This window comes from Protomyctophum bolini (assembly GCF_963924005.1).
Source record: "Protomyctophum bolini genome assembly, chromosome: 20".
Lineage (NCBI taxonomy): Eukaryota > Metazoa > Chordata > Actinopteri > Myctophiformes > Myctophidae > Protomyctophum > Protomyctophum bolini.
The window spans coordinates 7920689-7938314 of record NC_137881.1 but is presented as its reverse complement, the minus strand read 5'-3'; the positions used below and the strand labels follow the sequence as shown (position 1 = coordinate 7938314).

Below are 17626 nucleotides of genomic sequence, written 5' to 3'. Positions count from 1 at the left end.
GAACAAACTGGGTATAGTGTGAGACCTTTTGGGGACAAAGGAGGCAATTACTTGGGTCGAAGGGGGGTGGGTGGGAGTAAAGCAAAGTAATAAGTAACTAGTTACTTTTGTCAGGGAGTGATAATATTACCGTTTTGGAGTAACCTTTCCAATAGTGTTAGTTTGGGATGGTCCATGTGACAGCTGCCTATGTGGGGATCTCTGTGTTGACATGAATGCATTCCACAGCTGCTGTCTGCTTCCACTCAGGGATGTGCTGTGGTCCACCTGGAGGGAGCTTTTAATGGACTGTTCCATGTTGTCAGACAGTCACAATTTGAACTGTAACTCAATGTTGATGTTCTCAGGGTCAAATGAAAGTGTGTGTGTGTGTGTCTCTCCCACCGCCCCCCTCCCAGGCCTATGCGTCTGTGAAGCCCCTGGCGTGGTGGGTCAGAGACCTGTGTCAGCGTGTGGAGCAGTTTGCCCGCTGGGCAGAGAGCGCCCGGCCGCCCGTCCTCTACTGGCTGTCTGGCTTCACCTCCCCCCGGGGGCTCCTCACCGCCGTGCTGCAGGCCTCCGCACGCCACCACCACGTACGGAGGACAATACACACACACACACGCACGCACGCAGCCACGCACACGCTGATTAAATGATTGATAGATCGACAACTATTCCATATTCTCCCATTCTTTCTCCCCCACCAGGTACCAGTGGAGACGCTGTCCTGGGATTTCTCTGTGTTCACCGTGGACGAGAGTAACCTCCTCTTCCCTCCCAAGGTGACTGGCACGCACGCACTCACGCAACGCACGCACGCAACACACACACACACACCCGCACGCACACACACGCACTATCAGTGCCTATCAGTATTCATCACGCATTTCCATCACTCTGACTTTTTTCATCCCACTCTCTCTCTCTCTCTCTCTCTTTCTCTCTCTGCTCGTATTGTTGTTGTTGTTGTTTTTTTCCCGGGGGTTCATTCTGCAGCGATAGTGAGCTCCCAGACCTCTTGAACGATGGATTTCCATTTTCGCTAAACCCGGCTTTACAATTCAGATTTTTCTTTTTTTCGACAGCATTGCGAGACGTGTTAATTTGTCTCTGTGCCTGCAAAGTAATTGCTATTTCCATTTGTTTGTCATCCACACCTCCTTTTCTGCAAGGAGCGCTCGCTTCTCCAATCTGTATACTCCCCCATCCTCAATCCTGCTCAACCTTTCCACTTTCCTTCATTGAGGTTGGTCTGACAGAGTTATCCCACGGTTATACTCTGACTCTCTCGCTCTGGCGACTAAAGTTGTCAGTTGGCACGAGTCGCACGACTGATTTCAGTCATTTGGATTCCATAGAAGCCTGCATGTCTTACGCAGCGAAAATAGCCGATCTATAGGCTCTCAATGCGTCTGCGGTGCGAGTGCCAAATGGCCTTTGCGTTTGAGTAAATGGTCACGGTTTAAGACCGCGACAGAGGGACGCCGTCTCAAGCAAAGTTGAGCCATGAGAGACACCACAGAGTGCAGGTCTAAAGCTACGGCGAACATTGTGAAGTTTGCTTAGCCGACTCATCCCCGTTGGAGTTGCGACCCGATGTGGATAGAAATAGTAAATCATGTTCTGGCGAGAGCGTTTGCCCCTCAAAGTGGCTACTGGCCAATCTAATCAAAGCGGGTCCTTGCACAAGTTCACTGGCCAATCACAGCATGTCCTTACTTAACTATTAATACTATTCGTATTGAGAGCTATACTTTAGTTTACTGTATAGGATACGTCCGCTTATTATTTTAAGATTAGAGCATTTGAAGTGGTCAAACTAGCAATATGTTCAGAAGCATCTTCCATAAAACAGTAATGGTTTTAGGTATTTGATAAAAGCAAAGGTTAAAGGCTCTAGCCTGTGATTTCTTAGCCTGGTTGGCATTGTGTACTGCAGAACAGCAGGGACAATGTTAATATATAAAATACTATAAAACATCATCATTTTTGCATTTTGTGTTATGTTGTTTAGGAACCGTTCACACCATTTCTCACATCGCGTGATAATAGGACCTGGCCATACACATTTTTTCAGTCAGATTTCATTTCGCGTCAATCAATCAATCAATCAATCAATCAATCATTCATTCAATCTCTCACCACCTCTCTCTCTAGGACGGGGTGTACATGAGGGGTCTGTACCTGGAGGGAGCGGGTTGGGACCAGAGGAACTCGTGCCTGGTGGAGGCCGAGGCCATGCAGCTGGCATGTCCCGTCCCCGCCATCCACTTCAAACCCACCGTCACCCGCAAGAAGACCACCAAGGGTGAGTCACCCACCCCAGTGACCCGTTCCAGTGACCCGTCTCACACCCTCAACACATTCCATGTGGTCTTTTTAGTGGTTTATGATAGATCGCCCTCTTCGCCCACCTACTAAATGTGCCATTCAAACACTTCAGGCTTTCCTGTACTTCTCCTGCATTCTTTTCTGGTAGTTTTTCCCGAGGTTCTTATCACTGTTTAGCTTTGCTAATTCTTCTCCTTTGTTACTGAAAACAAGCACAGGGGGACAGTAACTGAGTAAATGTACTTAAGTACAGATTCTGATCATTTATCTTCCGTTGCGTCTGTATACTGTAGGTTATTCTAATATGTTGGCAAATAATTTCAAGAAGATTGTATCTATGTACTGTAGCCAATGTGCAAGCTCACATCACAACACAATGGGACACATTGTAGATTGACTATTAAATATATTATTTTGTAAAAAATAAGTAATTAGTAAACTAACTGAAACGGTCGTACCTATACTCATCATTTCCCCTTAATGGATTGATCAACGTTTTTTTTATTAATTTTTCACACATGAAAATATTATACAACATTTTCGAACTTTTTTTTCCCCCCCCTTTTTTTCCCCCCCTCCCCTCCCCCCAGAGTTCACGCTCACAACCCCGGTATCTTGCACCATATGAAATAAAAGGCACATACAAATATACATAGACATAATAGAATAATAGAAGTATGCAAAGAAATAATAATAATAATAATTAAAAAAAAAAATATATATATATATATATATATATATATATATATATATATATAAAATAATAATAATAGAATAAAATAAAACAATTACAGTAGGGTCAGTGTAACAAGTTAAGGATTGTTGATGTGAGCCGCGTTCATCCTCTCAATGTATGTCAAAAAAGGTTGCCAAATGGTGTAGAATTTTAAGGCACCGGCGTACCCTCTTGTGGAGTAGCGAATCTTTTCCAATGTCAGATGATGTAAAACATCATTAACCCAAGATTTTCCCCTTAATGGATTGGACAAACATATATAAATATGTCGTTCTCCATCTCCATGAATGTATTTTCTAAATAAGAACCAGAAATGAGTCAATGAAAAATATGACATGCTTGTGCCGTCTGTGAAGCCTCCTTTATTAATGTGTCCATATGGACATGATGATGAATACCAAGCCAAGCAATTATGGTTTCCCTGTGAAGAACAGTTACGTTCACTTTTCAAATAACTACACTGCGTAACTAATAAATGTTCAGACAAGTATTTGTCATAATGTTATGCAATTCATAATATGTCATATATTCTTTCAACTGTTTTTGTGGGGGATGTGTGGATTTTGTTAAAGTTAAAAGTTACAAGTAAGTCACAAGTCAATAGTCTTTTTCTACAATATTTTTTCCCATACTTATCCAGGAAATTGCTAAAATCCAATTCCATACGTTTCCATGTACTTTCCATACTCCCTTGTTATACTAATGTATAATGTACTTATGTATAATGTAGTTCTACAAGAAAGCACATCAGTGGTGTCGTGAGTCTAGCTGTCAATGGTGTCACTGGTCGCTAGCTGTACTAAACACTGTAGCCCCAGAGCACTGGTCGCTAGCTGTACTAAACACTGTAGCCCCAGAGCACTGGTCGCTAGCTGTACTAAACACTGTAGCCCCAGAGCACTGGTCGCTAGCTGTACTAAACACTGTAGCCCCAGAGCACTGGTCGCTAGCTGTACTAAACACTGTAGCCCCAGAGCACTGGTCGCTAGCTGTACTAAACACTGTAGCCCCAGAGCACTGGTCGCTAGCTGTACTAAACACTGTAGCCCCAGAGCACTGGTCGCTAGCTGTACTAAACACTGTAGCCCCAGAGCACTGGTCGCTAGCTGTACTAAACACTGTAGCCCCAGAGCACTGGTCGCTAGCTGTACTAAACACTGTAGCCCCAGAGCACTGGTCGCTATCTGTACTAAACACTGTAGCCCCAGAGCACTGGTCGCTAGCTGTACTAAACACTGTAGCCCCAGAGCACTGGTCGCTAGCTGTACTAAACACTGTAGCCCCAGAGCACTGGTCGCTAGCTGTACTAAACACTGTAGCCCCAGAGCACTGGTCGCTAGCTGTACTAAACACTGTAGCCCCAGAGCACTGGTCGCTATCTGTACTAAACACTGTAGCCCCAGAGCACTGGTCGCTAGCTGTACTAAACACTGTAGCCCCAGAGCACTGGTCGCTAGCTGTACTAAACACTGTAGCCCCAGAGCACTGGTCGCTAGCTGTACTAAACACTGTAGCCCCAGAGCACTGGTCGCTAGCTGTACTAAACACTGTAGCCCCAGAGCACTGGTCGCTAGCTGTACTAAACACTGTAGCCCCAGAGCACTGGTCGCTAGCTGTACTAAACACTGTAGCCCCAGAGCACTGGTCGCTAGCTGTACTAAACACTGTAGCCCCAGAGCACTGGTCGCTAGCTGTACTAAACACTGTAGCCCCAGAGCACTGGTCGCTAGCTGTACTAAACACTGTAGCCCCAGAGCACTGGTCGCTAGCTGTACTAAACACTGTAGCCCCAGAGCACTGGTCGCTAGCTGTACTAAACACTGTAGCCCCAGAGCACTGGTCGCTAGCTGTACTAAACACTGTAGCCCCAGAGCACTGGTCGCTAGCTGTACTAAACACTGTAGCCCCAGAGCACTGGTCGCTAGCTGTACTAAACACTGTAGCCCCAGAGCACTGGTCGCTAGCTGTACTAAACACTGTAGCCCCAGAGCACTGGTCGCTAGCTGTACTAAACACTGTAGCCCCAGAGCACTGGTCGCTAGCTGTACTAAACACTGTAGCCCCAGAGCACTGGTCGCTAGCTGTACTAAACACTGTAGCCCCAGAGCACTGGTCGCTAGCTGTACTAAACACTGTAGCCCCAGAGCACTGGTCGCTAGCTGTACTAAACACTGTAGCCCCAGAGCACTGGTCGCTAGCTGTACTAAACACTGTAGCCCCAGAGCACTGGTCGCTAGCTGTACTAAACACTGTAGCCCCAGAGCACTGGTCGCTAGCTGTACTAAACACTGTAGCCCCAGAGCACTGGTCGCTAGCTGTACTAAACACTGTAGCCCCAGAGCACTGGTCGCTAGCTGTACTAAACACTGTAGCCCCAGAGCACTGGTCGCTAGCTGTACTAAACACTGTAGCCCCAGAGCAAGCCAACGAACAACATGGCGCCCAGAACGAGTCCTTCTAAGGCAGGCTCTGCCCAAATTCCACCCGTTTCTCTTTCCCTATAGTAACTATTTATTTAGCAAATACACATTTGTGTGAAACTTGTGGATAGTGCAGGTTTTTTAATAACGGAAATATTTTAAAATGTTGGTTATAAATAAGTAAACACAGTGATTCTCTCATGGCAAATAGATGAATTTTGATTCATAGAATATAATTAATTAATTAGGTAAGGTAAGGTAAGGTAATTTTATTTATAGAGCGCCTTTCAAAACAGTTGTTACAATACAATAAAAGGAATAAAGAAGATCTCAATAAAAAGTAAACCAACAAACAAAGACAGTACCTAGAACTAGATAAAATAAAACAGTACTTGATGATACTACAACTACAGCATCACAAAAGTATCAAAGACTACAGCAGATCTACAAGTCGGCGAGGCGGGCACATAGGTTGGTGAACCAATAGGAAGTTGGCGTCGGTTGCCCAGAAAAGCACAGTGCTCCAGTAGTCTCTCTCTCTCTCTCTCTCTCTCCCCCCCCCCACCTCCTCCTGTCTGTTCCTACCCTTTCTCCAACTTTCCCCCGTCTGCATTCTTGTCGTCTGCATTCTTGTGTGTGGTTGATATGTGGCATATGTTGATATGCCACACTCAAAGTGTACTTCAGTAAAAGGTAAGTACTGACATCAAAATGTATTTTAAGTACGAAAGTAGTCATTAGACAGAATGTCCCGTTTTAAGTTTTCAAATTAGAAAAGTTGGCTATTTTCAAATGGCCGAAATGTTATATAGGGCTGAAGTGGTTAATGTAGGCTATGTTTTGTAATAATGATCAAAATCTATAAAGTAACTATTAACTAAAGTTTTCAAATTAATGTGGTGGAGTAAAAGTGCATTATTTGGATTAGCAGTAAAAGTATTGGAAATACTCAAGTATTTAAATAAGTATGAGGGGGCACGGTGGCACAGCCTGTAGTGCTGTTAACTCACAGCTAGAAGGTCCTGGGTTCGATTCCCGCTGTGGGCGCTGGGTGGTGTGTTCTCTCCTCCGCGTCATCAGTGCCCATACCCGAGGCGGGGTTGGCGAAAGGGCCTTTCTGTGTGGCGTTTGCATGTTCTCCCCGTGTCACCTAAGGTAGGTACACAAAAGAACATGCAGTAATCCTGGTCTCTAAAACTACCTCCCCCTGGCCAGCCGGGGCACCTGATGGAGGGGAAAGGAACTGGTCGGAATAACATGTTCCTTCCTTCCATGCGCTACATCCGGCCGGAGAAACTCTCCCCTGTCAGGTGAAAAGAAGCAGCTTGGACTCCTCATGCATAGAAGGAAGCATGAGGTCAGTCCGCTGCCCTCCCCAGGTTGGCAGAGGAAGTGTAGCGCCCAGGATAATTGGCACTGGGTGAAAAAAATGGGTTGCAAAATCGTTGGATAAAAATTATAAAAAGAAAATAAAAAGAAAAAAAGGAAATACTCAATTAAAGTACAAATATCTCAAAAGTATACATACATAGATACATTGTAAGTACAGTACTTAGTAAATGTGCTTGACCCTACTGGTTGTGTCTTGTTCACATAAGTACAGTAAGTTGGTAACACCTGTGTGTGTGTGTGTGTGCGTGTGCGTGTGTGTGTGTGTGTGTGTGTGTGTGCGTGTGCGTGTGCGTGTGTGTGCAGGTATGTACAGCTGTCCGGTCTACTCGTACCCGGTGCGTTCGGGCGGTCCAGGCGGTCCATCCTTCGTGGTGTCCGTGGACCTCCAGACCGGAGCCGCCACGCCGGAGCACTGGGTGAAGAGAGGCACCGCTCTGCTGCTGGGGCTCTAGGACGTGCGGAAACAATAGACTCTAACGACCATCGGCCATAGGAATGTAATGCTAATCGCCATCACCTGTACTCGCCTGGCAACTTTACTGTATGAATGGGGCACAGACAGCTTGGCACTCATTCTACAGCTACTACAAGATGGGACCAGTAGCCAAAAAGAGATGCATCCAGAAGACGCTTCATTTCGCTCCCTCCAGAAAGACACCACCAGAACCCGACAGCAGCACACACAGCGCCGCAGAGTCACCTCCACCTGACGACGGCACAGCAACAGCAGCAACAACGGCGGCTACTACTAACGCAACGCTATACAAAGAAAGCCACTGCCAGACTTTACAGTGATGACTACATGAAGTTTGGCTTCACCTTTACTGGGGATACAACTAACCCGATTCCGCTGTGCATCGTTTGTGGATTCAAGCTGGCAAACAGCGCCATGGTTCCCAATAAGATGAAGCGTCACCTTGATACCACTCATGTTGAACTTGCTACGAAGGACAAAAACTTTTTCGTGAGTTTGAAAGAAAAAAAGGAGAAAGGCACAGCGAAGCAGGCAAGTCTCTTGATACGCAATACCACAAAGACTTCTGAAAAAGGTCTGGAATTAAGCTACCAAATCGCAGAGATGTTGTCCTAGAGTCTAGGACACGACACACACTATTTCATTGTTTATACACTGTAATTATACAACACACTAGCTGCATAATGATGTACTGTATTCTTTTTGTTCTATAATAAACAGAGAGCTGATCTGATCAGTAATCAACTGTGTTTAATCATTTACCGGTAAGTCCCGTTTTATAATTCCTCCTATATGACGGATGGTGCACGCGGTGTGTTGCATTTCACTGGACACATCTTTCTGCTCATGGTGATGTGTGTGAGCGAGCTTGGCCTTCATTTCACTGGACACATCTTTCTGTTCATGGTGATGTGATGTGAGCGAGCCTGGCCTTCATTTCACTGGACACATCTTTCTGTTCATGGTGATGTGATGTGTGTGAGCTTGGCCTTCGTTTCACTGGACACATCTTTCTGTTCATGGTGATGTGATGTGTGTGAGCTTGGTCTTCATTTCACTGGACACATCTTTCTGCTCATGGCTGGATGTGATGTGTGTGAGCTTGGCCTTCATTTCACTGGACACATCTTTCTGCTCATGGCTGGATGTGATGTGTGTGAGCTTGGCCTTCATTTCACTGGACACATCTTTCTGCTCATGGCTGGATGTGATGTGTGTGAGCTTGGCCTTCTTGGCAGAGTTCCTGACGTTTTTTTTTAATCAATCCATGAGTTGTCCAAGCTGCTTCTTTTCACCTGGCAGGCGGGCTAACGCCTTTGAAACTGGAGGTCCTTGAAATTCTCGAGAAGCATACAGTGATTTTGTGTATAGAGAGACAAGGACAAGGTCTCCCTGGCCAACTTCACACCATGTCTAAGCACTGCCGGGGAATTGTCTCTATGGTGGTGGGAGGAAGGCTTGAACTCCCCTCCAGCAAAACACCCCATTTATTTTACACCGTTAGTTATTAAAGCATCCTAGCGTCCTATTCTTTTTTGACACATTTGGAATTATCCTATTTGCAGTACAAATACTTTTGTACCTTTTCTCAAGTAAAATTCTGAATACAAAATATCTCTCTCTCTCTCTCTCTCTCTCTCTCTCTCTCTGTGTCTGTCTCTCCCTGTCTTTCTCTCTCTCTCCCTGTCTCTCTCTCTCTCCCTGTCTCTCTCGCTCTCCCTGTCTCTCTCTTAGTCTCTCTCTCTTCATATTTTGCCTGTCAGCTGACACTTAAGGCGGCTTATTCACTTCCTCTCTGCAGACCCGCATCACTCTTTCCATTCTGAAACCTTTTTATCCTGCTAAGAGAACTCACACGTGTGCGCACATGCGCGCATGCACGCACCCGCGCACGCACACATGCACGCACGTGCGCACATGCGCACACATACACAGGTGCTGGTGTCGTGTTTTGTTGCATGAACTTGATGAACTTGATTCTTGGCACAGTGCTGTCTGATTGCCCTTAGGTCTAACTCAGTGGTCAGGTAGACTTTTTTGATTTATTACAGTGGTAAAGTCAGATGCACAGATGCACGTGCAGAGAAACTCTCTCTCGTACGCACGCGCACACACACACACACACACACACACACACACACACACACACACACACACACACACACACACACACACACACACACACAGACCTCCCAGGCATGCAACAGACATGGAACTTGAAGCACTCAGACTCTCGTGCGCGCGCACACGGAGCCAGTGTGCTTAATCAAGGTAAGATAAAGGACATTTTTATGCTAATACCCATTTCCCTCTGGCCCAACAAGTGGTGAAGGGGGGGGGGGGTATTCAACCAATGCAAACTCATTCTAATGGAGCTTTCCGAGCTTTGCATGCAAAGTCCTCCTACAGAAAGAGAGAGAGAGACAGACCAGTGTTGATTTTTTTAACTGACGAAAACTAAATACAAACTAAGCTATGATGACTAAAACTAAGACTAAATATATTGGCCATTTCGCCAACAATTAAAAACTAGAGTAAAATGCTAGGGAGGGACTAGAGGAGAAGATATCCAGTAGAACTAAAAGACACGCCATTGTAGTTTAGTTTTTGGTTGCGTCTCATGAAAATAGCAGATCTACAAGATCACAAGGCGTCGCATTGTGCGATTGTAGATATGCTATTTTCAGCATGCATGCAACCAAGTGTAAAATTAACCATAATATAACGACGCCATCATGATATTTAGTCGACTAAAACTAGACTTTTCAGATGACAAATATATGACTAAAACTAAATGGAATTTTTTTCAAAACACTGACTCAAACTAAATCAAAATTTGCTGTCTAAATCAACACTAACAGACGCAGGCAGGCAGGCAGAGACAGACAGACAGACAGACAGACAGGACCTGGCCTTCCCTGCTGGACTCTCAGGCTCTTGAATGGAAGGAAGAGAAAAACAAGTGAATTACCCAGGAGAAAGTAAAGCTGGGGGGCAGGGGGGCTTCCAGTAATGAGAGAGAGAGGAGGGGGAAGCTAGTGAGTTCAAGGTTGTATTGAGTGTCAGGGGGGAATGTTCCCCTCTAAAGACAACTTCCTCAGCCTTTAGGAGACTTTAACACACTGTTTCACAACCTGGGGGGCTACAGGCGAGGAGGGCGGCGGGGGGGAGGTGTCGAAGCTCTGAAGCCTCGTCTGTTTGTGGGTGAACATTTTAATCCCAGCTGACTCCCATGTCGTCGCTGTTAGGTGTTGATTTGATATGACAGCAAATTTTGATTTAGTTTTAGTTAGTCTTTTGTGTAAAATTGAATTTAGTTTATGTCATATTTCAGTGATATTAAATGTTTTAGTGTTAGTCTAGTTTTAGTCCACTAAATGTAAGATTTTAGTCAACTAAATCTACAGTTGACTCAAGTAAAATGTATATTTGGCAGGCCTTGATTGCCTTTGTTGCATGCTGAAGTAGACAATCTACAAGCTCACAACATGTCATAGCGTGGCGCTTTGTGAGCTTCTAGCGCTGCTGTTTCCAGCCCGCACCCGCACCCAAACATAAAATTACTTTTCTTTCAGTTCTACTGGATCTCTTCTCCAATAGTCACTCCCTAACATTTTAGCCTAGTTTTTATTTGTTGACGAAATTGTCAATAATCTTGGCTTTAGTAATTATGGCTCTGTGAAGCACACTAATACATTGTGACATGTTCTGAGCTAACTACACAGATGAGCAGTTTTGATAACAAATGCCTTGTATGTTCGACAAATGTTCGTCGACTTTTACTTTTTAGTTACTTTTGTATAGTTTTTACTCAAGACATTTAGAATTTCAGACTTTTACTTGTAACATTCTATTTCTATATTGTAGCACCACTCAACATTTGGGTGGGGTGCGTGTGTGTGTGTGTGTGTGTGTGTGTGTGTGTGTGTGTGGGTGGGTGTGGGTGTGTGTGTGTGCTCTCTAGTCGGATGGGGTCTGTGGGGGTTCACAGTAACACGCTGAATTAAAATTCTAATTTGCTCATTCTTTGGCTCGGCTGTTAACGGGAAGGAAAAAAACCAGCACATTTAGGACATGCTTGTCGGAACACTAACCTAGAATGTAAATTCTAGGTTAGTGTTAATGGAACAACATATTTTCACATGGTCGGCGTCCAATTACATATTTTTGGGGCGGTCCTTGACATGAAAATGTTTGAGAACGACTAGCCTCGGAAACCCAGGCGTTTTTTATTTCCAGGGTGAAAAAAAAAAAGTCTGGGACCGAGTCCACTTCAATTCGGCATACAGTAGCGCAAACGTCCATCACTCTCTGCTGACACTTGTTTCATACACAGAGAATGTAAACAGATTGGTAATGCGTCAACGTCATTTCCTTGAGCGGTAGCCTACTTGGTACTGGTACTGGGTACCGAAACCCAGCTACTTCCGCCAAATTCCAGCAATGCACTCTACAGCGTTTCAGGGTTCTGAACCAATTCATTTTCAGTGGAAACACTCTGAACTGGTTCAATATCGCAAGGAATTTTTTTTTACCAAAACCGGTTCAACCCAGGTGGAAAAGGGGCCAAACTGATGTCATGCACAACACTGATTTGCGCAGGTGTTTTCATTTGCACACCAACTTCTCTCCTCCTAACCCTAACAGGGGGGGGGGGTGGTCCTGTGTGATAGTGGAGTTTGGACAAGTAGGCTACTATACAGTGTTTTTGCTGATGACTAGAGGAGGCGTGGCAGTTTATGGCCAAAGAGTATTCCACCCACAAACAACCCAGAGAGAGAGAGAGAGAGAGAGAGAGAGAGAGAGAGAGAGAGAGAGAGAGAGAGAGAGAGAGGAAAAGAGGCTTCCAACAGGGACGGAGGAGGGAAAAGAGAGAGCCACCATCTCCGATCGTTTCAATGGAATATAAACTGCGCAATTTTCTTACAGGCTACAACAACGGGCGTGCGCGCGCGTGTGTGTGTGGTTGCGTCGGGCGCTCCCTCTAGTAAGTGTGTGTGTGTGTGTGTGTGTGTGTGTGTGTGTGTGTGTGTGTGTGTGAGAGAGAGAGAGATAGTTCTACAGATGTGTGTGACTGTGTGCGTGTGTGAAGCCCTGGCCGATATATGACTGTGCAAAGCAGATGCGATGAGTCGTCATCGTCATGCCTTGCCCATGGGACACACACACACCACACACGCGCGCACCACGTCCACACATGTCAGTTTAGACACACACACACACGTACACCTACCTAGCGTGGGTCGACTCGACTCTACACTGTAGTAGCCCATATGTCGACATGATATGGATCTGACTGAGTGACTGACTGTGACTGTGAATGATGTTCAACCTCCTTCGATACCGTTCCATTTTTTGGGGGGGAAAGCAGGATTTTTTGGAGGCTGCGTCAGCCCTCCGTCCATGGGGGGAAAGAGGACTGACTGAGGAGGACTGCTGGCTGCGGCACACATTTTGTTAGATCTTAAAACAATAAAAGGACAATACTAGTACTATGTATTCGCATTGTCCAAACAGTGAGTTATCCTATATGATCGCCGTGGTGGTGGCGGGCTGACGGTACCTCCCCGAGGGGATTTGGGACATGCACGAAAAAGGGTAAGCAGAAAACGGCTGCGATATAGATATAGCCTGTTAAATTGAAGTGGACAAAACATGCCACACAACATGCAACGGCATCAATGTCATTATCCCAACTGCTAAGTCTGCAGTCAGTGTTTGCTTGGCTAATGTGTTTCACCTTCATCTCACAGAGCTATATGTACTTGCTGTGTGTGTGTGTGTGTGTGTGTGTGTGTGAGTGAGTGAATGTGTGTGCGTGCGGGGGGGGGGGTATATTTTGAATGGGAGCCTAGCTACTGACAGGCAGCAATAATCGATGGCCATTATGTAACAATAACAGTGTCGTGATAACACACTAGACTGGATACAAAGTCGCGTGTGTGTGTGTTGTGTTATAATTATATACTCTAAGGTTGTGTTGTGTTGGTGAGGTCAGGGTGTTTTACGGTAAAGGACAGGTTTTTTTTCTCTTTACGGGAACGAACGAAGACTGCATGGAGTTGGTGATGTTGCAATCGCAGCGAGGTGGACAGACTCGTGCGCACAACACGTTCTGGTGGCGTGTTCTGTTCACTGTTCACACTTCACACTACGAAGTACGAACCGAAGCTGCTTCTTCTTCACTCCTACCTCGTAAAATATATAATTGTCTACTTACTGCAACGAGGAGGCGTCACGGTAACTCACGGCTGTTATTGATATGTGATTTAAAACAGCGGCCATTGAATGAAACGTACGTGGGCCTGGTTTTACTAGTGTGTTGTTGTTTAGTGGTGGAACTGGAAGGAAGGAAGGAGTGTCGCATTTTATTTTCTGACATGTCATGTGGTGAAGTTGTGGCGGGTTTTCCCTTCATTTTTTTTTAACACACCACCAACAGTCCCCTCTCTTTAACCCACGCCCCTTCACTTCGTCTATTCTGCCACCAGATGACGACACAGGATAATAAATAGGCCTAGGTATCTCCATGGGTTTAATTCAGGACTAAAGAAAGGTAGGCCTATGTTTAATTAAGAGGGCATAAATACATGTGTAAACACTAAACGGAGCCGTGTCACATTGCATTAGAACAACTAACTTACAAGTGATGGTTAATAATAGGCCTATTGTTATGAACATAATATATGGTTTGTCACTTTGTTGTTTCAGTAGAAAATAAGCTGCTTTATTTTAGCGGTCGAAGGAGCTAATTTATGAGCGGGAGCTATATGCCCGCTGTCCTCATAGCCACTATATTGTTTATTCATTTTAATTGAAATGTTTCATGTGTATACATACTTACTGTCAAAAGTAAATATAGCCGACATTATTCAGAAGTATAGGCAACACGTCAGTCACCTTCCAGGTGTGAAATCATTGAAATGTCATTCACGTGTGATTAGCAGTGATGGTGTGCACCTGCCACCTTCACGCTGTCGCCGCCTCCTCAAAAGGAAGAAGACATCCCCAATTCACACACTTTGAAGGCTGGATAGCCAAAACATTTGTCGTATTATTGTAATAAAGAAAGGTAAAACTCACTCAGTCTTGTCACATGTGTGCGACCCAGACAATATTCATAAAATAATAATGATAGTGTGGCAGCCGCATCAGTTTGAGAGACACATGCATCCAACATGACTCTGTCTACACTAGTTTACTTTAGTTGGACAATACTTGGAAGATTAAAGACTTGTGTTTTTGAAATATGATTATAGAATAATAGAATGTTACGTTACATAATTTAGCTCACAATGTGCTGACAGACAGACAGACAGACAGGGTTTTGTCGGAGGCAAACTTGGAACAACAACTTGAACTTAACCCTATTTTCAAAAATAGAACGTCTGGTTTATTCCACCCTCTGGGAAACGGAACTACAGTCATGCACAGAGCCTATAATAACTGCAGTTTTACATGTGAGCTGACTAAACTAAACACATTATTTATTTATGTTCATTCATTCACTCAGAACCGCGAGGAGTACCATCATGGCAGAGGCTGGCTCACAGAACCATGACACTGGACCACACTTGTGTCAGTCCTCCTCAGCAATGGTGAGTTGAAAAAAAAAACATCTTCTGTACATGTATGTGCTGCTTTACCTTCATCGACAGGGGTCTGAGTCTGATACATGGTCCCCTCCTTTGGTTTCCCTACACCAGGGGTTCCCAAACTGTGGTGCGTGCAACCCCTTGTGTTGCGCGAGTGCCCTCTAGTCTAGGCCCGGGTGTGCATTGCATGAAAAGGGTAATGGCGGTTTTATGGTGTTATTTAACACATTTTGAGATCAGATTCTAAAAATGTCTGTTTGAAGATGACAGTTTTCTGAAAAAGCTATGTTTCTATGTCAGTCGTTCTTCGACAAAAATAGCAGACCTACAAGCTCGTAGTGCGCCACTCGGACATCTCCTCTCCCAAAATCTGGGAGAGGAGATGTCTCTACCTTATCCCTAAACCGTTTTGCAGTTTTTTTTTTTTTTACTATTTTAAAATAGCATCTACATTGACATGTTGTGATCTTGTAGATCAGCTATTTCAACTATTTTAAAAAGGTTTTTCAGAATTGTAAAAACTGGCAAAATAAGTTTAGGGATAAGGGGCTGTCAAAAATATCGTGTTAATTAATTGCATTAAAATATTTTAACGCATGTGCGCAGTCTTGACCTGCAGTGTTATCCCTGCACATGTGTGAACGTCAGTCTCTGACAGTTCACTTCATTCAACAGTGTCTCAGATTTCCATAGTATTCTAGGCAAAACCCCAGCTAAAACACACTAAACAGGCCTTAATATATAGCTGAAAAAACACCAATCTGTCCGGGCTTCTGACAGCAAATTAAACGTAATCATTCTCTGATGCGCGCAGCTCAGAATGACAAAAATACTGAGGTAAACTTGATGTTGTTTGATTAAACATAACGTGCAAAGCTGCCACCAAAACTAGCTTCGCATAGCATATTATTTTTGCGTTGAGGAGTGCTGTGTAACGACGCCTCTGCCAACAAACACAGCTGTTAAGTGAAGCCTGACTTGTGCTCCATCGTACGATGTGTTGCATGCTGAAAATAATTGATCTGCAAGCTCACAACGTTGTTTATTGAACAATGCGGAAGATACCGGTACTTCTACCCACCCGAGGAGGATTGTGGCTCTGGGGCGAGCACTTTATATTTGAAATCTGAACATGTATGTAGACGTTAACGTTGTAAATGGGAAAAGTGCGTAAAACAGGTTGAAGTTCCGCCATGACAGACCAGCGCCATGTGAACCATGGCTAAATCGTCTCATATACTTAAAAATAAGTAAACTTTCCAAGGGTCCAACGATTGCATTCCAGATGTCCTTATGATGGACTTTTCTTGGTTGTCAATATTTCTATCTTCCTACAAATCGCTCTGCAAGTGATCCAAAGGATCGTACGCTATTATAACTCTATGGGGAAGACCATTTTCTTTACCCCAGGTTAAAACCGGATGTGATAGTGGTGGAATTCAATGTTGTTCTGCCCCGTAATGTCATCTAATTAATGTACCTGTGAATGTTTGATATGTATATGTTTGTATTGTCTATGAGGGTACACATGTATGCATATGTCTTATTTTTCATATCAGAAATGTTTTTTAGAATTGATGGTGATGTTGTTTCTGTCCTCGGAGTGTCGTGTAGTCATCAGCCTTATTAGTCAGTTATTATTTTATTGTTCTTGTCTTTTTCTTTGAGTTATGTTTTATCTCCTTTTATTGTAAGTCTCTTGTTTGTATGTTTTTTGCTATTTTTTATCCGATCTGTAATTTTCTGGTTAATCACTACTGAATGTGTTTTGTCGATGTGTCAGACAGAAACCTGTTATGTCCATATTTTAACCTTTTGTGTTTTTTCATAAATTAATGCCCGACTAGTACTTGATCATACTACAGCGTCAGATCCACAAGGACTCCCTTGAAAACGAGTTGCTGCAAATCAAGGGACTATCCTTCAGGGAAATTTAAAAATCACAACGCCTTTTGAGCTTGTATATCTGCTACTTTTGAATACTGTCCTCTCACACGGTTTGACAGTTTGACACACATTAGGACTTGGCCACACGATTTTCAGTCGTGAGACTTTACGTGTATATGTGAGAGATGGAAAACAAGCTTGAGAGCTTGTTCTCATTGTGAGTGAAAGTTTGTGTGTAAACTGAGTGCCAAGTGTTTTTGGCGTTCTTATACAGTAAGTGATTTTGTTGACAGACGGACAAACAGACAGACGGACAAACGGACAGACAGACAAATGGTTATTACTACATTACGGTTTTATTAATTCCATAATTGGCAAGAGACAGGTGTTAGTTGTACAACCACGTGAGCGGTACAGTCAAACCCTGGAGTGTTGACAACATGGCTCCGATACACTGGCAACAGGCCAAATGTCTTCTATATGCACACAGAATAACTCTTCCTACTTCCACGGCCCTTCCCTACTTCCTTCACAGGTGTTACCGATCATCCTAATTAAGGCTCTGTTCCATTTAGTGTACAGTGGTTCCTCAAACCTTTTCATTTCAATGACCTCCATAACTCAGAGTTATACACACCCATTTGGAACCCACTCAAGGACACTTTGAGACCCACTGGTGTATAGCAGAGCGTTTCCAGTGAACCAACCCGACTGTTTGTCCAGAGTGGAACAGAACCTTCATTAGTATCATCAGCAACACCTGTTCAGGAAGTAGGAAGAGTTATTCTCTGTGCATAGAGCCTATTGA

General features: G+C 44.2%; 2 protein-coding genes across 2 annotated transcripts in view; both read left to right on the top strand.

Annotated features, from left to right (window-relative positions):
* Nucleotides 1–7930, top strand: part of LOC308335936 (dynein axonemal heavy chain 2-like) — a gene marked incomplete at its 5' end in the record, with an annotated part of 13760 nt that extends 5830 nt beyond the window's left edge. The window contains 4 exons of the mRNA XM_080793159.1: nt 399–575; nt 690–764; nt 2140–2290; nt 7165–7930. Coding sequence (XP_080649285.1) covers nt 399–575; nt 690–764; nt 2140–2290; nt 7165–7313 — 552 coding nt within the window. The 3' untranslated portion in view covers nt 7314–7930. The remainder of the gene's footprint in view (nt 1–398; nt 576–689; nt 765–2139; nt 2291–7164) is intronic.
* A 4595-nt stretch (nt 7931–12525) lies between these two features.
* LOC308334969 (uncharacterized protein) overlaps nt 12526–17626 on the top strand; it is a 116514-nt gene continuing 111413 nt past the window's right edge. Inside the window, exons 1-2 of the mRNA XM_080791877.1 lie at nt 12526–12934; nt 14850–14934. Of these exons, the coding sequence (XP_080648003.1) occupies nt 12921–12934; nt 14850–14934 (99 nt within the window). The 5' untranslated portion in view covers nt 12526–12920. The remainder of the gene's footprint in view (nt 12935–14849; nt 14935–17626) is intronic.